Source organism: Lytechinus pictus, chromosome 9 (assembly GCF_037042905.1).
Source record: "Lytechinus pictus isolate F3 Inbred chromosome 9, Lp3.0, whole genome shotgun sequence".
Taxonomy (NCBI): domain Eukaryota; kingdom Metazoa; phylum Echinodermata; class Echinoidea; order Temnopleuroida; family Toxopneustidae; genus Lytechinus; species Lytechinus pictus.
In genome coordinates, this window is record NC_087253.1 from 20,524,843 (window position 1) to 20,551,562 (window position 26,720).

A 26,720-nucleotide genomic window follows, 5' to 3' on the forward strand; every position below is an offset into this window, starting at 1 on the left:
AAAAAGCAGAAATCAATCTTATTTGGCTGGAGGCAACAAAGCTGAAAATCCTGATTTGACATTTTGTCTTTTCAAGATGGAATTAACAGGGACGGATCCCAGGAATTTTTAAATCGGGGGGGGGGGGGCGTAACAGGCATCATAGGTACGTCCTGCCGGGGATCTAGCTGGGGCCCTCCCCAAGAAAATTTTGTTAAAATTAAACCCCTTATCGTACGCGATTTCAGCGTTTCTGAGGTAAATCACTCTATGTGAAAAAAATATCGATTTCATATAAAAGGGCGTTAAGATGACCTAAAGTTGACGCTAGGGCACTAGCGTACCTACGGGGGGGGGGCAGGGGGCACTCTGCCCCCCCTGACGAGTCACAACCCATGCAAAAACGTATGTTTGCCCCCCCTGACGGGCTTGAAAAACCTTTTTTGCCCCCCCCCCCTGACGAGCTTTAAGGCCTTTAATGCCCCCTGACGAGCTTGAAGACCTTTTTTTTTTTTTTTTTTTGCTTGTCAATTTATTTCTGCTACGAAATCCTTTATTTGTGATCGAAGACCTTTTTTTTCTTTTCTTTTTTTTTGCTTGTCAAATTTTTTGGCGGACGGTTTTGCCCCCCCCCCCTGTGGTAAATCCTAGGTACGCCACTGCGCTAGGGGCTTGATGACTGTAATAGAAAAGAGAGATTGTGGTACGCATTAATCAATGTAGATATGGTAGAGTAGGCGTGACTTACCAAGTCTTCTTCTTGACATTCATGCATGCTGTCAACCAATAAAATATTCCAATGTAATAAATCCAATATAGTCATGTCATATTTAATGTCACTAATTCTTTAAAAACAACACACTTTTAGTGATGAGTAAGTTGTGTTTGTATATCAGCTAAAACGTGTCCGGTAGCGTGGTTTGCGTTCATGTGAACCAATGGAATGCGGTCCCATTGCGAGTAGGCCTGTGAGGTCGGGCCGGCCGTTACGAGGCCGTAAACTAAACATGGGTATGATACCTCATTCTTTCTGTTTTAAACGTTTCGCTCAAGTTAAAAGGGACACCTTTTTCCTGCAGGTTGCCCCCAAAATAGGGGGCTGAGGCTGGATGGGCCCCTTCCCCTTGGATCCGCCCCTGATCAACTGATGACTACAACATACTTTAAAGTTCTTAAAGGGGTGATACTCAAGGATTGAATATAATGATTAGAAAGTCAATTAGACAACGAACATACTGAAAATCTCATCAAAAGCGTACGAGGAAAAACAAACTGACATTGTAAATTTTGTAGTATTTCGGTGAAACATTTTTTTTTATTTAGGCATGTCGTCTTATGCAATGAGCAAGCCGATGATATCATATTTCCGACTTTGTGTATTTTTTTCAATATATGAAATCTTTTATTTTTATAATCCAAGAATGTTAAAAATTAAGTTGATTTCTGATTTAGGTTTATTTTGTAAGATAGCCAGGGTAGTAGTCATGGGTGTCGATCGGTATTCTTGGTTGGGGGGGATGATTGACACAAAAGTTCTTGTGGATGGGGATCTTTCAACATTACCCCCACTAAAATCACAAGTTAGGACATTTGGGAGTGATTGATATGCATGGTGTTCTTGGAAATTCCTTCATTGTTGTAGTGTACTGTACTTAATTTTTTTTTTGGAAAATTCAATTTGTGTTACAAGTAAGCCTATTCTAAACTCATACGAAAGAAAAAAAAAGGACAAATTGTCTGGACCATGTACATAGTGATCTGTTTATTGAGCATGATGTATACACAGTGGCGTTGATCCATTTTTCAGATTGGGGGGGGGGGGCAAAATCATGAATCAACGTTCCAAAGGCGCTCGATCATACAAAACGAACAAACTCATCCACATACCCCTACACCCCACACACATAGGCCTATATTTTATATATATATGCATATATATATATATATATATATATAACCCATGAGAAAGAGACACATATCTCACCCTCACCAACAATGCGAGCGCGAAGCGCGAGCTTAATTTTTTTAGTATGACATGAAAACAGGAAAAATGTACCTGTTTAGGTTTGTTTGTAGTAACTCATGAGGAGCATAGATACATGTATCTCACTAGAGAGCGAGCTAAACAAAATTATATTCTGACGTGAAAGCTTGATATTCTAAGCATTTTTGGTACCAATTATTAAGATGGGTATCTTGAAGAACAATAGATGCGAGCGCAAAGCGCCAGCTGAAAATGTTGATATTTCGATCTGGAAAAAAAAGACAGTTTAATGGACGCTTTTAATAAAGGATAAGATATATATCCAACAAAATATTATTGCAAATCGAAGCGGGAGTTCTTTTGAGGTATAGAACTGAAAACGGGACGTTCTATTCACCTATTTAATCATGAAAAGTATGGGGTTTTGGTACAGAAATGATGCGAGCGCGAGCTGAAATTTTTTATATTCCAATCTGAAAAGCAGACATTTTGAGCACGATTTTAAATCAAAATCGAGTTGGTATCTCAATCTCGCTTGCTGGTTTCAGTCTAGCATTACAATCTTATTTTATTTTTTAGTTGCACATGCGGAATTATTGGGAGGGGGGCAAAACGATATGTTCCCCCAATATTTTCATTGGCGGGGCGATCGCCCCCTGCCCCCCCCCCCCCCCGGATCGACACCTTTGTGTATACAACTTCTCTCTTAAATCTAACCCGACTGGCAATATCTTTTTTCTTAATGCATGATGATAACATGCAGATTCGGACCAATTAAGACTAGCACAAATTACAAACTGTGTGGCTTCTCGTGCGCCATCGGGCTTACCGTCATTCCATAGAGCTATTACTGTAATAGCTATATGGTCATTCCTTAGACGATTTATCTTGCCACCCTTTTACTCCCGTTTATTTTTCCACCCTTTTGAATTAATTGATTTATTAAAATTAATTTATTCACTATTGGTGGGACGGAACACCAAAAGTCGTTTTTCGTTGGGGTCCTTTTATGTCATGTGTTAAAAAATATCATATACATAAACATTTCATTTTTTTCATCTTGAACCTCCACCCATCTGTTTAATAGTCCTGAAAAGGAAGGTTTTTATTCAATAACAATATACACAAATTGTGAGGGAAACAAACTGATTGATGGCATACTATAATCATCATGATCAAACTTTTCATTTTTTCATCATCATTATTATAATTTTTCTACCCTGAATTATTGGGGGGGGGGATGGTAATACAGGCCATCCCCCCTACTTGAAATATTGGGGGGGATATATCCCCCCATCCCCCCCCCCCCCCCCCGTGATCGACACCCATGGTAGTAGTAGTAGTAGTAAGGATAGTAAGTGGATGGAGATAGAGGAGTAACAAACAAAGAAAAGACTGAAGAGGGAAAGATGAATAGGAGGGAAGAGGTAAAACAGAAAGGGATTAAGTAGAAAAGGAGAAAATGAGTGAGAAATAAGCAAAAAAAAAACAGATACTAAAAAGAGACAAAGAGAGATGCTAAAGGAAGGAAAACAAAATAAAGAAAATCAAACAATATTTTGTAAGGAAAAATGCCATTGGACATGTTTGATTGGAGAAGAGACAAGATAGCAAGTAATGCGTTCCTCCTTCTTCCTCCTAACGCACCTGATTAGGGCATTCTCACAATCACTTCACAGCCGCTTTCTATAACACAGAGAATCTTTTGACCATAGCTATTCATAACAAAACAGTCTTTGTCGAAAATCGGTGAATCAAATCAGTAGTGTCGTCCTAGACTCTGACTAGGCAAACGACAAATCAGTTATATTTCATCCGGTCCGAATCTTAAGACGATGTAGGCCTACTCTCACGGTCCACCAACTTTCGACAATGACCTGTAGTCTGTTCATTGTAATTTGACAGGAATTTTGCAATAGATTATCAACGTTCTAGAAACCGTTTCCTGCTTCCTTTCTCTTATCAATTTATTTCTTTTCTTCCTCTGTTCATTTCTTCTTTCCTTCCTTCCTTTCTTCTTCCCTTCTATCTATCTTTCTTTCTTTCTTCCTTCCTGCCATTCCTTCCTTCTTTTTATCTTTCTTTTTTTATTTCTTTCCTTCTTTCTTGTTTTTTCTTTCCTTCCTTCCTTGTTTATTTCCTCCCTCCCTTCCTTCTTTCTTTCCTTCCTTCCTTCCTTCCTTCCTTCTTATTTTTTAAAAAGACTTTATTGATTAATCGAGTACATAAGAAGAATGTGTTACGTCCTCATCTAAGGTATTTATTTCATTAAAATCGGAAAAAATACAATTCAATAAAGCAGTAATAATAACAGCCAAATTAAATGAAATATAGATCTGAATTGTTAATGTTTTATAACACATAAGGTTTTTTTTATTGAGATGTTATGTCATATTATTAATCTTCCAGATTTCTAAATTTCATTTCAATTATTAAATTTCCCAAATTCACAATATCATTTTGGGGTTCGTACATCTTAACAAATAAAACGTAAAGCAAATTTCTAAAAAATATATATTAAAGAGTATCATACACACGGGTTTGGAATGATCAAATGGATGATCGAATCTCTTTTGAAATATTGTAATAAAGAACATAACTATTAAAAAGTGAAATGTTATTATTCCTAGATTTGTATATCATAATTTTTTATCATATTTGTGCGAAGAGCAAACATTGCATTCAGAAGGATCATATCGACGAACGTAGTGGTAGCAACCCTCGGCGGTGCTGCTGCCCTTTACATTCGTTGGACCATATCTTCCTGTTCAATGGTAGTTCATAAGTTCATAAGTTCATTTTATTTGTCTTCCAACTTTGAGTTTGAATACATGACAAACATACAAGTGTGTATGAAACAATAAGCAGAGTACATGATAAAACATACAGGTATACATAACACAGAGTATGCAGAAAACATTGTTTTTTAATACATTATACAGCTTAAGACAGAAACGAAATAATTTTGAAGGAAGGCGAGGAGACCTAAGTGAAGCAATGCTTGTAACTTATGGTTCCTCATTACGAATTCAAAGAACATTGGATAAACAACACAGAAATGACAATATAATATAATATGATAACTAAATAGAGAGGCAGGGAGAGAAGAGGAATACATTTATGTACAAAAGGGACAAAAAAGGGGACATGAGGACAGAGACCAGCCAGGTCCGGCAAAGGGGGGGGGGGTGAAACGTATTGATAATTTAGCATTAACTATTAAATAACACACGAAATATAGGCTTTACGAATCACTTCCATAGTTACTCAGTAAATAAGATTTTAATTTTCGTTTAAACACTGTAGAACTGACAGCATGTGTAATGTCAGGGTTAAGTGCATTCCAAAACCTGGGTCCAGTGCAAACTAGAGTGCACAAAGTGAACTTTGTTCTTGCACGAGATACATGGAGAGTGGAAGATTGTCTAGTATTGTAATTGTGTAATTGACTATTCTTTTTAAATATCAGTGCCAGGGCTGAAGGGAGACTTCCTGAATCAAAATCATACATATAGATCCTAACTGCATAAAGTTAATATCTTCCACTTTCAATAAGTGATTGTCATGAAATAAAACATTTATATGGGCACGATAACTGACATTACATATAATTCTAATAGCTCTCTTCTGAACAATGAATAATTTTGAATTTTGGTGAGTTGCCCCAGGCAAGCACACAGTAGTAAGGAACATTTAATGAGGAATATAATATGAATAAAATTTCTTTAGGGAAAACTGACCTCAACTTGTATATAACACCAGTATTTGACAACAGTTTGCAGAAATGATTTACACGAAGTTTCCTGTTCAATTTCTCATCAATAAATAACCCAAGAAATTTAGTTGAGTTTACTCTTTCAAGACAGACATCATTAAACATTACATTGCCAGGCAATTCACAATTCACTGTTTCTATCAGGGTTAGATGATTCCTATGTGGCAAAAATACACTAGAATCATCAGCAAAGAAAATAACGGATAATTTGTTTGATGAATTTTGAAAATCATTTATATACAGTATGAATAAGAGAGGTCCTAGAAGAGACCCCTGAGGTACACAATTTGTAACAGTTTGCAAGCTGGAATTACTTCTATTCAAAGATACAAATTGTCACCTGTCAGTGAGATAACTCCTAAACCACTCAAGCGCAACACCTCTCACTCCATAATGGGATAACTTATGTAGCAAAGTTGCATGTTCAACTGTATCAAAAGCCTTGGAAAAATCTAATATACCAATTGTGCTCAAGTAATTATCCAAGGCAGTGGCAACCTTATCAACAAAGTGCAAAATGGCATGTGTAGTTGTATGCTTCTCGCGAAACCCAAATTGAAAATTCGAAAAGATATTTGACTTTTTAAAGAAATGTATGACCCGTGCATATATGAGTTTGGTAAGACCAATGAAAAACGTTTTCTCTTCAACCTGGATATGATTCTTAATGAAAGAGAATTTCTGCTATAATAAGTTTACATGTACACAATAAAACAAATAATGATATAAAGTTTGATTTTTTTCCCGTGGTATTAGCAATCATATCTGTCGTGATCTTCTATCGATTTGAATCATCTTCAAAAGGGAAAATCCGATGTAGAAATTTTAAATTGCATTATTGAATATATCATGTTCTGAATATTATGTCAAAATCTATTTCGATTATTTAAGTTTCACTTTAATTCGTTATTTCTTTTTTACAAAATTTTAATATATACAAAGCAATAAAAAAAATATAATGGTGTACCTATAAAAAAATCAGACTTGTGTGAATGGACCAAATTGACATCCCCTAACTCATTACGCCTATACTATTACTGTACATTGTTGTGCCATTGTCTGAAATACAATAAAGTTATATTTGCGTTTTAAAATCGAGTTATTCCAAATGATTGCATTATCAAATTGAACTATGTACTTTAAAAAGTAGCATTGTAGTTCAGACCATTACTGCATCAAATTCAGGTAAATTTATTTGTAAACACTACGCCTATACATGTACGTTTGTCTACCAGAAAAACAAAATACATTGTAAATATTATGATAATTATTATTTATATTTCTGCAAAGATAAACAGATAAACATAGATAAACACTTATATACACTTTTTCATATCAATGGTAAACATCTTACCGCCGCCGTGGTCATTACTAGTCAAATAGTATATAATTGTATTTGGATAGAGAATCATTTGATTCTCATGATATATCTAATAACATTATGTCTGAAATACAAGAACTAAAAATTTCCCAACATAGGATAAACATCATGAAGATGATGCTTGATAATATCAAAGCTCAAAGTAAAAATTGAGGTCAATTGAAATTGTTTTTTTATGCATTTTTATGCCATTTTCTGAAATGCCGGCAATATTTTTATTTTAGTGTTGTTCAATATAATAGCATTTTGAAATTGAAGTACTTCGCAAAAAACTGAAGAGTGTTGACCAGACCATTTCTATGAAAGTAATACTGATATATTTACACATTATAATCATGTCTAGATATAATCATAGACTAGAATCACGATGTATTCCAACTTATGTATAAAAATACAAGTATACGCGAATAAACAGTATAGCATAATATACCCTCTTTTGATATCAATGATAAAGACCTCACAACCCCCATGGGCATTACTAATCAAATATTATTTACAGTCATGTATATGAATAGAGAATCATTTGGTTTGTCATGAAATATTTATCAACATTATGTCTGATATGCAAGTACTAAAATTTACCCACACAGGATAAACATGATAAAGATGATGCTTGTTACATGCAAAGTTGAAAATAAAAAGTTGTAAGGAGCGAAATGCTTTTTTATGGATGAGAAACGAGAGAGAAATGATCCATCAACAGTTTCTTGTAGTTCTATATAATAGCGGCTTACTTTAACAGAAAATGGCAACTCAGTGAGAATCCTCTAAAAAGGGAAAATCCGGTACAGACATTTCAAAAAACATTATTAAATATTTCATAATTCTGAATATTATGTCAAAATCTATTTCGTTTATTTCCGTTTCATTTCAATTCGTTAATTTTCACAATATTGAAATATATACAAAACAATAAAAATAATAATAATGGTCTACCTATAAAAAAAAAACATCAGGTTGTGAGGATGATCCAAAATTACATCCCTTAACTCATTACGCCTTTACTATTACTAGACATCTTTTGTGTCATTGTCTGAAATACAATAAAATTATTTTTGATTTCATAATCGAGTTATTCCATATAATTGCATTATCATTGCATTGAACTATATACCTAAAAAAGTAGTAGTGTAATTCAAACCATTTCCGCATCAAATACAGTGAAAACTATTTGCACACAGTAAGCCTATACATATACGTATGTCTAACAGAAAACAAATACATTGTAAGGATTTTGATAATTATTCTTCATAATAAAGAATACAGGTATATATATATAAATAAACAGTTATATACACTCGTTAATATCAATGGTAAAAACCTCACCGCCACCATGGTCATTGGTAGTCAAATATGATACACATGTATATGAATTAGAGAATCATTTGATTCTCATGAAATGTCTAATGGCATTATGTCTAACATACAAGAACTAGAAAATCCCCCACTCAGGATAAACATGATGAAGATGATGCTTAATAATAGCAAAGCTCAAAATAAAAATTGATATCCATTGACTATGCTTTTTCTATACATTTTTTGTGCCATTTTCTGAAATACAAGTATACGCACATAAATGGTATATGGTAAACACATCACTACCAACATAATCATTTCCAATCAAATATCATACACATGTATATGGATACAGAATCATTTGATTTCTCATGAAATATTTAACAACATTATCTTTGATTTTCAAGTACGAGAATTTCCCCACACAGGATAAACCTGATAAAGCTGATGCTTGTTTACATAGATGCAAAGTTGGAAATAAAAAGATGTAAGCAGCGAAATGCTTTTGTATGGGTGAGAAACGAGAAAGAAATGATCCAACAACTATCTCATGTATTCCCCTCTAATATAGCAGCTTACTTTAGCCAAAAATAGCAGCTCAGTGGGTATCCCCCCCCCCTTCTGTGATATTGTGATATTATATATCAATGTTGATATCATCCATTATTTTTAGCGGAATATATAGAGGTTATCCCGAGTGCAGAAGGCGATCTCCCCTGATCGGTACTGCTGGAGGTAACACCAATATATCCCCGACTTCTCAATCGCGTAATCATTAACAAGGTTTCGAATGTGTCTTAGTTCATATGCATACTCGTCAATGCTCACCAAATCTTCATCAAGCTCCACCTTGGCTACCAGGATTGTATTACATTGAGATACAGCAGCGTAAAGGTGGCTACCCAGTTTCTTTAATTCATGTTGTATAACACCCTGTTTGTCTATAAATCTGATAGTATCAACTGATGTAGTGATAAGAGAACCACGGTAACTAGTGATTTGCAGAGGTTCATACCCGTTGCATGGTATCTCCCTAATTGCTTGCCAACCTGCCGTTGAAAATACCAAGATCTTCATGGCTTTCCAGTAGCTCACATAGATCAGGTCATCACCATCAACAGTGAGATCAGAAAACCCACCTTCATCTCGACTTAGAGTCTTAAACATTACATTCAACTTTGTGTACTCTGGCGTGTACAGTGTGATATCGTTAGAATTGTCAGTCACAACACATCGACCATCAGAGAGGAACCCTACCCCATCAATCTTAACATCCTTCAGAACTGTATGCTGAAGCTTACCATCAGAAGAGAAGATAGAGATGCCACCTGTATCACATCCTACTGCCATCCTACCGTCTGGTGTACCAACCATTGCATTCATGCTATTCTTAGCTGGCAAAGCAACTTTCTTTACATTAACAATCTTATTAGTAGGCAAAGAAACGTCCTTTTTATCAAAAACCTTTTTTGTGGGCAAGGCGACGTTCTTTTCAACTACATTAACAATCTCTCCAAGGCCTAGCTCATTCACTCCAACATTTCTCTCAAAATTGACACTTTTCCCCTTTATGCCCGATTTCTTCGGCTGCTTGTAGTCAGGATCCTCTTGATCACATACCTCTCGTAACTCTTCACACAGAGTGTCGTGTGTAGCCAAAGTATCCATATCTAACGGTATCTTTGTTTTGTTAATCACCATTTCAGCCAAAGTCGTCAACTGATTGATGTGCTTCTGAGCCGTGGTCTTCATGCTTTTCAGTTCTTTCGCTACTCCTTCGGTGGTTTCCTTGACTTCTCTTAGCAGGCTTTCTTTCTTCTCTGACAACTGCCGGACTGCATCATAATATGCTTTGTTGATGTCACTTGTACACTGTTTCTTGGCATTGTCAACACTCTTGCTCTGTTCATCTATGAACTCAATGTACTTCTGAAAGGATGATTGTTTCTTCTCCACCTTTGATTTCAGGTCTTCGATACCCTCCATGTGTTTGTCCTCATAGGTAGCTACCTCGACAACCTGGTGTCCCTCGTCTTTATGTTCCATCACACCGCATCTGAAGCATGTGAATCTCCTGCAGGTGGAACAGAAGCAACATTCATCTTCTTTCGGGTGTTTCCTGCATTTGCGGTATCTACGTACAGACACCTTGCCTGACGAGATCTCACTCATGGCAATGACGTTATGGCCGATAAAGTCTCCCCATTGAGAGTGCGTATTAAGACAAGAGGTGCAGAGATACTTGCCACAGTCTTGGCAGTAGACATCAGCATGGGGCTTGTTATTGGATTTACAATTTGTGCAAATCTGAGGTTGGCCCTCCATGTCATCTATCAGACTCTTCAACGCAAGATTTACCTGTAGTTTGCCGACATCTTGGTTTGGGACCTGCGTGACAGCTCTGCAGACAGGGCATCGAATCTGACAGTTACCGTGGCACTTTAAGAGGTTGTCCAGGCAAGTCTTGCAGAAAGTGTGAGAACAAGACAGGATCTTGGGATCGATGAATGTAGAAAGACAAACTGGACACTCTGTACTCTGGGAGATGACAGTCTTTAATGCTTCAGCCATGGTTAGATTGTTAGAAGACTGAAAAATAATTAATAAAACAATGAATAATCATATACATGCACAAACCATACCTCGGGACAAATTAAAATAAAAGATTTCCATAGCTTAGATTAATCTCCGTATTGACCTGTTGCAGAAAAGTTGTGACGTTATGCAACTCAAAATACCAATCGCAATTTTGTTTGCAACCAACGGAATGCGTGTATAGCACTCTGCATTTCATATTTTTGCCAAACTGATTATACTTTTAAACATGCTTGGATGTTTGTGTACACTCTCAAACTCCAAATAGTAAAAGTAAGTTCAATGCTCTTTTGTCCATTGACACAACTCCTTTTGTTTAGAGCTAATGACCACACATCCATCACCTGTTTGCACAGATTGATGTGGTAGCCTTATCCTTGCATTATGTTTACAATTCCTCCTAAGAGACCATAATTATCCTTGCATTTTGTGTTTATAATTCCTAATAATGAGGTGCTTTATCCTCCATCCAACCTCCTCCCCAGATAGTATCTCCCTGACTTCAGGTGCAAATAAACTTTCATTTTTGTCATGCTCCACCCTTCTTTCTTGATTAGTCGATACATTGTTTAACTCCTCCCCCCTAATGGTGCAAAACTAAGAGTTGTACCCCCAAGATATATTAAGAAAGGACTTCTCTTCTCCGTCTCTTGACGAGAGGACACTGCGTACTTGGTTTCCCTTGCCATCCCTTTTAGGGGCTACCATATGGCCTTTGTTGGGGAGTACCTTATACTATAACAGCCTTTTTATAACCAGCTATATTTTGTTCCACTGTATACATATTTTATATCTTCGTCTTCAATCAATATTGATCTTTGGAATAAATCTACTGATGAACTGTAATCATTGTGTGACAGACTCTTGATTTGTCTCGTATCTTGTAACATTGAACAATCACCACGCTACGACACTTCTGTATAATATTTCCAGTGTTACACGTGTATTATAGGGACTTGCGATTGATTCTTTTCGTTATGATTAAACGTAAGTATTTCTGCAACGGGCCCTGAAAGTGTTATCAGTGGAGGAGCCAGGGGTGTTAGCCCAGGTTCCCGCTCTTGACCAAAATAGGAGGGGTGGAGAAGGGCGATGGGGAACGATAAAATGAGGGGGAGGGAAATTTGGAAAAAGGGGGAATATGAGAAAGGGGAATTGGAAAAGAATGGGGAATGGTGAAGGGGGTGGGGAAAGGAGGGGAGAGGAAGGAAGGGGAATGATAAAATGAGGGGAGAGGAAAAACTGGAATGAACAAAAGAAGGGGGAGGAGGAAGGGTAATTGGAAAAGGAGAGGAAGTGGATTGGAAAAAGGGGGGAAGGGGACATTGGAAAAGGAGGGAAGAGGAGGAAGAAGAACGGGGGAATGGGAAAAGGTGCTTGGGGCGTGGGAGGAAAGTGGCAAGGTGGAATAAGAAAAGAAATGAGGAGATGCAAAGAGGAATATCATTGCTTGAAAAAAGTATGAGTTTTCATTTTCCCCCATTACTCCATGGTTGAAAAACAAATCTGATCTCCCCCTTAAACAACGGTTTTAGCTCATCCGGCCCGAAGGGTCAGATGAGCTAATGCCGTGGCGTGGTGTCCGTCGTCTGTCGTCCATCCACAATTTCAAAATGCTTCTTCCTCATTTCAAGTCCGATTTCAATTCTGTTTGCTTAATAGCACTAGGTGGGGGATTAAAATCTTCTACACAGAACTTGGAAAGTCACTAATGTGCTCTAAAAATTTATGCACATTTTTCTAAATTCCCCCCCCCAAAAAAAAAAATGCCTCTCCTATTCGTTTACCAATTTTGATTTTTTTTTTGCTTCCATCTGGTAAAGCTTCATGTGGTTCAGATCACTTCTACACAGAATTTTGAAATTTTGACTAGAAAATTGTTTATGCTAATTTATGCAAAATTTATTCATAAATTCATAAAAACGTGGTTTTTTTCTTCTCCTTTTGTTGATCAATTTCAACTTTGTTTGGTTTACATGTATATGATAGCTCTAGGTGGGGATACAAAACTTCTACACAAAATTTTGAAACTCATTAAATATGTTCATTTATACATATTTTTTTTTAATTGTTTATTCATTTGTTGACCGATTTGATTTTTTTTTGGGGGGGTCCATCTGAGAGCTACATGAGGTTCACCATGATTCTGCACAGAATTTAGAAATTGTGACCAGAAAATTATTAGTGCTTATTTATACGAAATTCATTCATAATAACCGGAAAGGCTTATGTCACGAATATAACTCACGTGGGAAGTGACTTTTTTTAATTATTTATCTACTGCTGCTTGACGCCAAATAAACAATACGTAAAACTGATAAATACAGTTAGTAAAAGATTTAATCAAAGCTCTTAAATCATTATGTGGTTTCCTTTGATATCTTTTACAATGATTTACATGGAAATATACATGGTTATAACAAAATATAACTTAACTTAAACAATAGTTGAATAGAGCCCCGGTCATCTGTTCTGGCTTGACATGCCCCACTCGGCCCTGGTAGTCGGTCCAGTTCCTGGCCTCCGCAGCTTGCGATGTCTCTTCCACTCGGCCTCGGCCTCCGCAGACAGTTACCCCCTGATGAGTAGCCCTCAGATCAGAGATGTGGCTTCAACGAATTATTGGACGAGATCGAGCCCCCAAAGATGACATGAATTTTGACCAATCATGTCGGTGGAGAACCGGCGGCAGCTGGGGTCGTTATCTCGTCACCGGCGTAGTCCCTCAGTTATAACTTAGACTGCCTATACGAACATCTGTAGTCTATTCTAGCTTAGGTGGTTCTCTCTGAATTACTGAAATTAACCTCCTAATATACCCTACCGTTACTAGGACTAACTGTAAGATTTCTATAAAGTAATTCAAAGAATTTCGATAACAGATGAGTGCATAAAGCAACACATTCCTATTATGTTATGTAATAAAAGCCATAAAAGACACTTCCTGTGTATCTATACATCTACACTCATCAATGCTAGATCACTTTTGGTTATTTACAACACCTGTATGAAAATGCTTCTCCTAAAGAAATATTTCGAACACCTGTATAAAATATGACATAAACCTGGTACACTTGTACTCTAAGGGGGGGGGGGGGGTATCAAGCGTTCCCAATGCTTGCTTTCAAAGTATTCAAAACATATAGATACATGCTTGTCTACATGCCTACCCTAACCTGGACCAAATAACTCAACTGAAATACATCTGTAATTAAATTTCTATCCTGACAATATCCCCCACCTTAAGATAAAATTAAGGGAACCTGAATTATATCCATTAAAGAAATTTATAACAGAGTCTCCTTTAACAAGGTATTACTCAAATCTCTATCATAATGAAAAAGTTAACTATCCATATTATTACGAATAGTTCATTATCTACATTCAGTGATACATATAAAGATATATAAACATCCAAATATACATGTCAAGAGCTTATTCCAAATAAGCCATCTGTATTAAAGTTTTAAAACATATCGTCTTTTAAAGATAACAGTCCAAATGTCAATGTGTTTTGCAAAAGCTGTTTTGAATTAATTTCTACAATCAATTTAAAACTTGTTTAAGATAAAATAAAGAGAATTATCAAATTCAGTAAACTTTTTAACTTTTTTTTATAAAGTACAGTGCTTAAAAACTGCATGGTTTTAAACCAAAATCATTAAACTGTCTTAAAATTGTATTTTCTTAACAAAGTGAAATGATTTTTATATTGTGGTTTAAAATTCTACATCACAGAAATTTTTACATCTTTTACAACTTTTAAACATTGCTTTGCTAAATCAAAATCAGTCTTTTTCCAAAATAAGTAAATCACTTTTTTTTTTTAAGATTTGGAAATTCAAAATGACATTTCATATATAAAAACAAGATGTCTCGTATCTGAGAGACAATATCGTTGACACAGGTATGTATATATATATGACATGCAAGATATGAGTTTTACTTTTCATTCAAATCCTGACTAGTCAAAAGTATAATTTTTTTTTAATGTAATGTTAAAATGCAGTGTATAATTTAGAACACTTCTGAATCTGCAAGAAAGCAGCATATAATTTCGCAAACTGTCAATTCAAATTTTAACTTTATATTCAACATTATTTCAATGAATGAATGAATGAGATGTATTTCCTTTTTTTTTTAAAGTGATTTATATATAGTCGAAACATTTCACAATTGAATAGTATCATTAAAATGACTCAAGTTTTTCCTTTTAGAGCAATTAACAAATGGCTCATTATTTCAATTTTACGAAATAAACATGATTCTTTTTTCTTAAAACTACAATTACAATCTTAAATCAACTTAACTAAAATCTATCGGCCCTAAACTAACCTATACTATGTATAACTAAGCCCTACCACACACAGTTGCCTAAACCTAAAAATTACAGAATTACTGAAGAGCCTGTTGAAGCGTGAACGTTGTGTGCTGGTTCCAGGGTTCCTGAAAGAAATGAGAAAACCTTCATGAAGTATCTGTCATGTATATACTCTAAACATATTGAAATGATTTTTTTTTTCATATACCATTATAAATGAAATAAATGGTTTTGGGTAAAAGTCAATATTTACAGTAATCTCTTCATTAAATTAACAGCTTTGTTTTCTATTCGAGACCAAGCGAAACTTAAAACATTGTAGGCACAAAATCTGTCTTACAATTCGCTCGTTTATTTTCAAGGCGGATATTTATCCGACTCTGACGTTTCTTTGGTGCACAATCGTTTCAAAACAGACTTCACAACGTTGCAACGCTTGAGCAACCAGTTACATAATTTCGCAGGATAGTACCGAGAACTGGTCAGTCGCTTGACTGGCAACAAATTAGATGCTTCAAACATCAGATCCGAAACGACTCGAGTACCTAAGTTACACATATTGACCGAGGGAATATCGACTCTGTTACAAACATGAGCCTCCACCACATTTTTCCGAGATATTACACATGACCTACAGAAATTTGCAACATATTCTGACATCCCAGGCCAGAAGAACTGCGCCTTGGTCTTAGACAGTGTATCATTGATACCTAAATGTCCATTTAGTAATGACTCATGCGCAACTTGCATTATCTCTTCTCTTCGAGACTGGGGAACTACAAGGAATTTAGGACCTATACCTCGATCATTTCCATCCTTTTTCTGTCGGAACAGAAGCTCACGTTCACACAAATACTTGTACTGTGAATTGTTAAGCATATCAATTCTCTGCCATAGAGGGCCTAACGTTACCTCATCTTTTTGTTCTGTCAAAAACTCATTGGATACTATGTTAACTAAAGGGTCAACCAAAGTCAAGCCTTTAATGGGCTTAGAGTCTCTCAATTTTTGCAAACGAGTCTGAACCGCCTGCAATTCAACATCAACTTCCTCCGAAATCACGCCTTCAGCGTCAGACTTCAAGTCACTTGAACACTCCCTATCTATTCCTTCCTTCTGTTCTACCACACCAACGACCTCAACATCATTCTTCGGGACCCAATGTAAATTGGGGTCACTCGCTTTACGAGCCCCTTTTACATTACCAATAACTAGATCATACAAACAATCGGGCAGACACACAGCCACAATCTCTCCTTCGAAATACGGCGAATCTACAACTATCTTAGCCAATGGAAAACGCCTGATTGTAGTATCTATTAACCTGACTGCTCGATATTGACCTATAAACTGATCTTTCCTAACCAATGCCTCTTTCACTACACAGGCAGTGCAACCTGTATCACGCAACACTGACACGGGAACATTCCCAGGCATCAATCTCCCAGATACGACAAACAAATCATCGCCCATTGAATCGATATCATCAGCTATTCCAATTTTTTCAATAGCTTCGTCCCTATTATCGAAATCATCGACCACGGACTCAACAGACATACAACATGCCGTCATGTCTACAACTTCAGACTCTATTTCATTTACCTGAGGACACCCCTCACCAATGTCTAACTTAGGGCCTCCTCCCCCTACAAACAGCATACCTTGAGCCGCCGCAGGCCTGGACAACATGGGACACTCCCTCTTTATGTGATTAGGATTCCCACACATGTAACACCCTCTCGTTTGATAAGGCTTATTACCTTCATTCTTCCTGAATCTAGTCTGAACTTCACCCGATTTCTGAATACCTGCAGTTTTTCTTAATGGGCTTGACGGAGGGCTCTTTCTACCAAACTTCGGCTCTGATCGGAACTTTTCGGGTTTCTGCCCACTAGAGAACACATGAGGCCCATGCGCACTAACATAAACTTCCGCACAATTAACGGCTTCATCAAAATTCATGCATTTTCGTTCCCTAATGAAAATAGCAACCTCTTTTGGACAATCAGTCAAAAATTGCTCTCGCAACATCAGATCCTCAAGAGCCCCTCTACTACTATCTATCTTAGCCGCCTCTACCCACTTATCAAAATGAGCCTTCATTCTAGTAGCAAACTGTTTGGGACGTTCAGAGTTTAACGGCCTACTTGATCTGAAATTTCGCCTATACCCTTCCTCAGTGAGATGATAGTATTGCATCAGCTCATCTTTTACCGCGGTATATTTCTGGCGATCATGTACATTCATCCTATTCACTACATCTAAAGCTTTCCCTGTTAGATTAGAGATTAGATATATTACCCATAAGTCATCAGAAACTCTTTGGCTTTTCATTAACATCTCAAATTTGGTTATGTAAGCATCGAACTTATCGTGGGCATCGTCAAAACGACGTACTTCAAGTTTTATCCCACCTAACTGAGGTACATTATTCACCTCTTCCTTACGCATATGCGCTAACTTCAGTTCATGCTCACGTTCCTTTTCTCGTTCACGCTCACGTTCGTAAGCTTCCTTTTCTTGAGCTTCACGCTCAGCCTTAATTTCTTTCTCACGTTCTATCGCCTGGCAACGCTCAGACACAAACCTACTCAACTCGCCACCACTAAGGCCCATTTCCCTACCTAACGTGGAAAATTCTTTCATTTGTTCAATGCTAGCCATAGCGACTATTAACAATAGATTCCAACAAATTCAAATATCCTAACAGGCTTTAACCATCCGCATAAACAAAGCAAAAGCTTTAACACCTGGCAACAAATGCCAAACCCCTAGTGCCTTTTATCAAGCACACTAGAATGTATCTCCCAATGAGCATACAATTTAACCATGCGGAACCACACCAATCCACTTCACACAAGAGGATTCAAAGCCTAGTCAAATTCAACACTGGAATCTATTCAAGCACGTAAACTTGAACATTCAATGCTTGCTACCATGCCAACGAGTTACCCGTAAGAATAGACAGTAATTATGTGAATTAAGAACAAACGGTTCTTCCCGACATATCCTTTATCCTAACGACCAACAGCCCACTATATACCATAGAATTAAAACAGGGTCTGCTTTCCCTAAATGCTGTTTACCCGGCCGAAAAAGGTATGAAATATATTTTCCTAGCGAAAATTTCCCACAATAATTCACTGTACTATCCAAATGTAAATTCAAGCATAGCAAGTATGATTATAGTACCAAGGCTTCAATGCACACCTTGGGGAGAAATACTTTTAAGAGCTATTACCAATAGACCATCATTAAAGTATCCATTCGGAAAGATGACCACAGATTTATTTCTTTCCTAAATAATTTTGAATTATTTCAAGCAGCAGTGTCTCGGTGGGACCTCCAAATTGTCACGTGGGAAGTGACTTTTTTTAATTATTTATCTACTGCTGCTTGACGCCAAATAAAGAATACGTAAAACTGATAAATACAGTTAGTAAAAGATTTAATCAAAGCTCTTAAATCATTATGTGGTTTCCTTTGATATCTTTTACAATGATTTACATGGAAATATACATGGTTATAACAAAATATAACTTAACTTAAACAATAGTTGAATAGAGCCCCGGTCATCTGTTCTGGCTTGACATGCCCCACTCGGCCCTGGTAGTCGGTCCAGTTCCTGGCCTCCGCAGCTTGCGATGTCTCTTCCACTCGGCCTCGGCCTCCGCAGACAGTTACCCCCTGATGAGTAGCCCTCAGATCAGAGATGTGGCTTCAACGAATTATTGGACGAGATCGAGCCCCCAAAGATGACATGAATTTTGACCAATCATGTCGGTGGAGAACCGGCGGCAGCTGGGGTCGTTATCTCGTCACCGGCGTAGTCCCTCAGTTATAACTTAGACTGCCTATACGAACATCTGTAGTCTATTCTAGCTTAGGTGGTTCTCTCTGAATTACTGAAATTAACCTCCTAATATACCCTACCGTTACTAGGACTAACTGTAAGATTTCTATAAAGTAATTCAAAGAATTTCGATAACAGATGAGTGCATAAAGCAACACATTCCTATTATGTTATGTAATAAAAGCCATAAAAGACACTTCCTGTGTATCTATACATCTACACTCATCAATGCTAGATCACTTTTGGTTATTTACAACACCTGTATGAAAATGCTTCTCCTAAAGAAATATTTCGAACACCTGTATAAAATATGACATAAACCTGGTACACTTGTACTCTAAGGGGGGGGGGGGGTATCAAGCGTTCCCAATGCTTGCTTTCAAAGTATTCAAAACATATAGATACATGCTTGTCTACATGCCTACCCTAACCTGGACCAAATAACTCAACTGAAATACATCTGTAATTAAATTTCTATCCTGACAATTGTCAACTGGGCTGAAATTAAAACATGAGTTAAATTTTGTTGCAAGATGCCGGATGAGCTCCACATCATTGATGTGCTAGTTATATAATTGTATTTGTTTCGATCCTGTCCGTTCATAGAGTATGATGTTACAATTTTCTCACTGGTAATTATTGCATTATTAAGGTAAATGACATTCCAATAGTACTGAAGATATATTCATTAAACAACACACATCAAACAGAGTGTGGTTTCAAATCCGACACGTTTCTCATACATGATGAGATTTGAATGTGTAAAATAGATAATATTTGGAATAAGCATGTATCATTTAATATGCTTACCTCAATCTCCTTGTGTTCCTTGATAGCATATATCTCAGTTTGATCAGAGTAGTGGTGTTGTACGGGGTATAGTTCTATCGATATGCCCTGCTTGGGCGTTGTCAAGTCACAGTGGTGTATCGTGTGCCAACACAGCGTTGCTATTCGAACTTGAGTTCAATACCAGACTATTTTTAATGACTGGGAATTCCCAACGACCTGTTAGACATGTTTCAATTGTGTATTCATCTACTTTAATTCAGCGGAACGAGGATTCTTTTTATTTTCATTTTACCTAATGGATGGTTATAATTAAGCGACCAGAGAATCGAAGGTTTAATGTCCTATCCCAGAGAACTGGTTATGTGGATAATTTACCACAGCGCAGGGCATCCAGTGGTAAAATGATCCCCTCCAAAAATTTAAAGGAAAACACCGTCCCCCCCCCGAAAAAAAAAATTAATAATAATGATAATAATAATAAAAATAACAATAATGATAATAATAATACTAATTACAATAAATCAAAAGAAAATGAAACATATGAAAATGATGATAATGAGCGTCTTTCGGTAAATTGCCCAATCGTCTACTGCCATTCCGTCTACTCACCACATGGTCTACCTTCATTTTGTCTAATGCCATTTTACCCATCAATATTCCGTCTACCAACCATTTCGTCCAGTCACTATTTCGTCCAATTGTCTTATCGTCTAACTTATCATTTTGTCCACCACTCGTTCGGTCCAATAATCAGTTCGTCTAACAACCACATCGTCTAATAACCATTTCGTCCAATTCCCAAATCGTCCAATATTCATTTAGTCTAATAGCCAATTGGTCCAATAGCCATGTTGTCTAACACAAATACGTCGCGTTAGCCGAGCGGGGGTGGCGAAATGACTTCTTATAAACTAAAGATATTATGAATGCTTTGAAAAATCATGATGATAACTAGGCCTACTATCAGAAAATGGATGATGCAGTACAGCGATCCAGCCCCCCCCCCCCCACGCTCTCCCTCTCTCTCTCTCTCTCTCTCTCTCTCTCTTTCACATCACGCACGCAAAATGGGGAAAATGAGTGGTTAAAAAGGATCATACTGAAATAGGGTCCTTTGATTTGTAATGTACTCTTCTTCCTTTTTTTTACCAGTGCACACCTAAAATGATAATCATCATTGATCATCGTCATATAACAAATAATAAATAATAATTGTAATAATAATAATAAAATAGTACTAATAGTAAGGAATTATAATGTTAATATAATAATTACAATAATACCAATAATACAAATTACAGCTATTGGCGGGACGAAAAATTTAAAAAAAAGTGGAAGGAAAAATGGGAAAGGAGGGGAAAAAACAGAATAGGTAAAATAAGAGGAGGAAGACAAATGAACACAATGTGAGGGGAAGACCTGGAAAATATAATTTTTCGCTAGAACGTGCTTCGCGCTGGCATTGCCTGTTCGATGAGATATATTATCTTGCGGAAAATAATATTATAATGGAGCTGAAATAGTGTACAATTATGTAAATAAAAGACGACCAAACAAAAGGGTTTAATTATTAACAAATCACAAGAGCAACAGGAGTCGAGTCAGCAATACACAGGTACCAAACACGTAGGGCTGCTAGTAGTAGACTATTTATAATTGTAGACGAAATGGTGATTGGCTAAGATGGCAATTGGACCTATTGGTGATTAGACCAAATGATTGTTAGACGAAATGGGTTTATACTAAGTGACAGTGAACCAACTGCAGTAAGACCAAATTGAACATAGACGAAATGAAAGTAGACTAAGTGGTCATTAGACCATTTGCCTTTAGACCACTTGGCTATTGGACTAAATGGTGAAAGACATAATAAAAATTGACAAAATGGCAATTAGACCAATTGGCCAAAACACGCAATTAGACCAATTGGCTATTACACCAAAATGATAATAGACGAAATGGTTATTAAACCAACTGGCTATTAGGCATGATGGTAATTGGACGATGTGGATAGTGGACCAAGTGATGGTAGACGAAATGACATTAGACCATGTGGTGAGTGGACAAGAAGGCAGTAGACGAAATGGCAATAAACCTTATTTTCAACCATTTTCTTTCAGATACGACATAAAAGGAAAGAGGGTATCGCCTCATCCCATTGATACACAGATGGGGGCTTAGGCCATTAGCCCTGCGGACCTCGCCTCTTCAGTGGCGAACGTGCTCGGACTACCGCAGTAAGGGGGCCATTGACTCCTTTTCACGAGCAAAAAAACTAAGAGGAAAATAATATAATAATATATGTGATTTGTAATGCGCCAAATCCACTCGGCAGAGTGCCCAAGGCGCAGTGAAAGAAGAAAGAAAGAACGAAAGAGAACAGGTACAAATATAATAGTAATAGATTCAGGAACAATTAAGAGTAAGAGGCATTGAATAGACGAGTCTTAAGGTAACGTTTAAATGTATCAATGGACGTGCATTCACGGATTGTCAGGGGAAGATCATTCCATAGAACAGGGCCAGCGTGAGCAAAAGAATCAGGGTACTAATGGATAATTCGTTTTTCATTCCCGATCATTGCAGAGCAAAAACGGAAGTCAACCTCATGGTTCGGTCTTTGAAAACACAAAAACGAAATCACAACGAGAAAAACCTGTTGTGATTTCGTTTTTTGGAGATCAAAAACAGAAGAATGAAAGCAGAAATACTTTTGGGCTCTTTCTGATACCTCATTCTATACTTGTGTTTGTTATATATCAAAAACAAAATCAGAACACACTTTCTACCCCCTGATTCTGTTTGGAAAAACGCAGACAGCGAAAACGAAATCGGGTACTCGCTTTCCACAACCTGCTCTGTGATTTTGTCTTTCGCACAGCCAACAGCCATAATATATCGAAATACACCGGCAGGAAGTTGGTTGGATGTTCGATATTCGATATTCAAACTGTGAAGTTGGTTTGATATTCAGATTCGATATTCAAAAATTAGGGGTCTTGAAAGCTAACTAGGGGGTTAAACAGGTGCAGCACGTCTCGGGCATCCATAACAACACTTGCCTGCCCTAGTAGGAGGACATTCAGGGGACAAACGTAAGTGAATAAAAGGGCAGAATTTTTTTTTTCTTTTTCTTTTCGAGGGCCCCCCAGGGATATCCCGACGGCCTATCCAGGGCAACCATGTATCATATCTTGTAGAACTCGACTCGGGCAATCAGATAAACACTAGCTTGACCCGGCGCATGCACATTTAGGGGGCTCAAATTAACAAAATTAAAGGGAATAAAGGGCTATTTATCGCATTTTAAAAATTAAATAAAGTATTTTTTCAAGGGGCTCCCAGGGATATCCCGACGGCCTAGCCAGGGTAACCACGTATCCTAACTTGTAGAACTCGACTCGGGCAACCAGATACACACTAGCTTGACCCGTTGCATGCAGTGGCGTAACAGGGGTTGGTGGCTGGGAGGGGGGGGGGGGCAAGAACCAAGAATTTCCCGGTCACATCATAAAGCAGGCAATGGAGTCATAAGGCAAAAATTTTGAGGGGGCGATATTATGGAGTATCGGACAAAAATATATATATGCGAGCGAGCGGAGCGATCGAGCCAAAATTTTGACATTTTAATGGCAAAAATTCAATTTTGTGATAGATTTTGACATAGTGTTAAAAAGATAATATAATACCTTTTGTACGCCACGGTGAAAAGGATTTTTGTTATGATTGTGCCCATCAGGGCGAAGCCCTATATGCTCGAGGGTGCCCAGTATGGCGCTTATGGCAAGAAGTAGCTTAATATAAGTCCGGAGCGAGCGAAGCGAGCGAGATAGAAAAAATACCTTTTCATGAGAATCTAACATGAAGATAGATTTTGACGTGATATTCAGAAAAATATTAAACACTTTTCCTTTGCTTTTCTTTCTTTCCTCTTTTTTTGTTTGGTCGTAGAACTTCTGGGGGCCATGGTCCAAACTCATACAACAATGCTTTATGAGTGGGGTCCGGGGTGGAGCCCCGGAACCTCTTGATATTAAAGCCATTTTAAACCTGGCAGATTTGAATTTTAATCAAATTGCGTGTATATTTATATAGCTTTCACACTACACATAAATTCAGTGCTGCAGTTGTGTACCGTAATCATCCAAATATTTTGAGGGGGCCTGTAGCTACCATAGCAAATGTGGGAAAATTTGTAAAAAGTCGCCAGCGAGCGAAGCGAGCCAGAAGAAAAATGGCCTTTTGAAATAAAATTCAATTGTGTGATAGAATTTTACATCATAGCAAATATCATGTCTTATATTTTTTCATTTCATTCATCTCATTTCGCTGCCTCCTTCATATTCTTTTATTTCCCATTGGCTGTGGAACCAATCCCCCCCCTACGCCAGTGCTTCAACGCAAAGGCTAATGCAGGAAGTGTCCATATAGGGGGCCGTTATATAGAGCCCTTTAAAAGTTACAGGTTAAGAGCCTCCACTGCACGGGGTCTTGACTCTTGGACAGAGCCCCCGGTAGCTTTGGATATTTAGCAAGTTTATAATAGACTTTCATACGAAATTATGCTATATACCATCCATCTTTTTTTCCCGCTCGTTATCTTCAATCCTCAGCAGCCCGGTAGTAATATCTTGTCCCTTTTTTTTATTTTCCAATTTAGATTTTGCCTCATTCCATTCTACCTTCACTCGCTTTTGTTTGCCTTTTTGTCATCTTTAATTTATTTCCCTGTCTTTTAAAATGATTTTGAAATTAAATTCTAATTATGTGATAGTCGCTTTGGAAATTTAGTCGATCAATCAATCAATCAATCAATCAATCAATGCAGTTGTGTACCGTAATCATCTAAATATTTTGAGGGGGCACACCATAGCAAATGTGGGAAAATTTGTAAAAAAAAGTCGCCAGCGAGCGAAGCGAGCCAGAAGAAAAATGGCATTTTGAAATAAAATTGTAATTATGTGATAGGTTTTTACATCATAGCAAATATCATGTCTTATATATTTTTTAAAAATATTTTATTCATCTCATTTCGCTGCCTCCTTCATTTTCTTTTATTTCCCCTTGGCCTCCCCCCCCCCCCCCCCCCGGGGGGGGGAAATCCTAGCTACGCCACTGTCTGTGAAGGTCCGAAAACGCTGGAAAAAGCCACGTGGTCGCATCATGCATGCACTGTACTGCGTGCACGTGTGTGTAACGTATTTCGATATGGCTGTTGGCTGTGCGAAAGACAAAATCACAGAGCAAGAAGTGGAAAGCGAGTACCCGATTTCGTTTTCGCTGTCTGCGTTTTTCCAAACAGAATCAGGGGGTAGAAAGTGTGTGCTGATTTTGTTTTTGATATATAACAAACACAAGTATAGAATGAGGTATCAGAAAGAGCCCAAAAGTATTTCTGATTTCATTCTTCTGTTTTTGATCTCCAAAAACGAAATCGCAACAGGTTTTTCTCGTTGTGATTTCGTTTTTGTGTTTTCAAAGACCGAACCATGAGGTTGACTTCCGTTTTTGCTCTGCAATGATCGGGAATGAAAAACGAATTATCCATTAGTACCCTGATTCAAAAGCCCGAACCCCCCATGTCTTAACTGATTTAGGAATAACTAGAGAACCAGAGTTTGATGAACGTAGGGACCTGACTGGAGTGTATTTGCTGATTAGATTAATATTGTACTGTGGAGCAGAGCCGTTAATTGCATGGAATACAAGGAGAAGGATTTTGAAGATGATACGATCGTTGACCTTTAACCAATGTAGAGATTTCAGAATGGGTGTGATATGAACATGTTTTTTAGATAGGGTGACCAAGCGCGCTGCAGCGTTCTGGAGCTTTTGGAGTTTAGAAAGAAAGAAAGAAAGGTAAATCGGAAAGAAATATTAAATATATAGTTTTTTTATATTGTAATGAAATTTATTATAAAATTATATTTTGGTATAAAAAAAGTCGCAGCTGTTTTGAGAGTTTGCCTTATACGCACATGTGCCCCCTTCATTTTTTATTTTCTTATATCATTACGACACTTCCTCGTTCACTATCACGGCTCTATGTATCCAAATCTTTGTAATTTATGTATGTGTTCTTTTCTTTCCCCTTTTCCTTCTTTTATTTTCTTCTTAGCTTTCTCTTTTCTCTTTTTTGCTCTTTCGTTTTTCTTTTCTTTTTTTTAATCCCTTTCTGTTTTACTTCTTCCCTTTTCCATCCTCTTTTTCATTCCCTCCTCGGTGATTTCTTTCGGGTTTTTACTTCTCTATGTCATTTAAAATACTTATACTCTCGATCTTTCTTTCTTTCTTGCCCATTCCCCCTCCCCCTCTCTCTCCCTCTCCCTCTGTCCACCCCCCTTCCGAACTGTCCCTCTGCCCCCCCCCCCCCTCCCTCCGATTCCAGAAACCGAATATATAAGGTCTGTGGAAGTGAAATCTAATGCTGCCATCTACGGTAAATTATCCTCATGCATTATAAGCGGATGTCAAAGAGGGCACTGTCATAAAATATTTTGATTGATTGATAACGAATTTATTCATTCCAAAATTTCAACAAGGTTACAAAGTAATTTCGGTGACAAAACAAGTGTTCGCCCAACAAAGAAAAAAAATAATAAATGACGGCAATTTTCTTGTCTTAACTTGTCAATTTCATAACTTAAAAAAATAATTTAAAAAAATCGCCACTGGGCTGCACGTTGCCGTATGAGTAAATTAGTGTAAAGATGGTGGCATTGCGTCCGTTAGATGATATGACCC

General features: G+C 37.3%; 1 protein-coding gene across 1 annotated transcript; it reads right to left on the reverse strand.

Annotated features, from left to right (window-relative positions):
* Positions 1-8,534: 8,534 nt before the first annotated feature.
* LOC129267550 (tripartite motif-containing protein 2-like) lies at positions 8,535-20,086 on the reverse strand. Its single transcript, XM_064104341.1, has 3 exons — positions 19,995-20,086; positions 9,880-11,004; positions 8,535-9,804 (listed from the first exon to the last, which is right to left on the reverse strand). The coding sequence occupies exons 2-3, from the start codon at positions 10,984-10,986 to the stop codon at positions 9,085-9,087; spliced, it is 1,827 nt and encodes a 608-aa protein (XP_063960411.1). The 5' UTR covers positions 10,987-11,004; positions 19,995-20,086; the 3' UTR covers positions 8,535-9,084.
* Between the last annotated feature and the right edge of the window lie 6,634 nt (positions 20,087-26,720).

What these genes read in the sequence shown, in the direction of transcription:
- LOC129267550 (XM_064104341.1), bottom strand. Translation starts at nt 10,986, where the DNA reads ATGGCTGAAGCATTAAAGACTGTCATCTCCCAGAGTACAGAGTGTCCA. An exon ending in TCGCCTTGCCCACAAAAAAG is followed by an intron (nt 9,805 to 9,879) that starts GTTTTTGATAAA and finishes TTGCCAGCTAAG; the next exon opens with AATAGCATGAATGCAATGGT.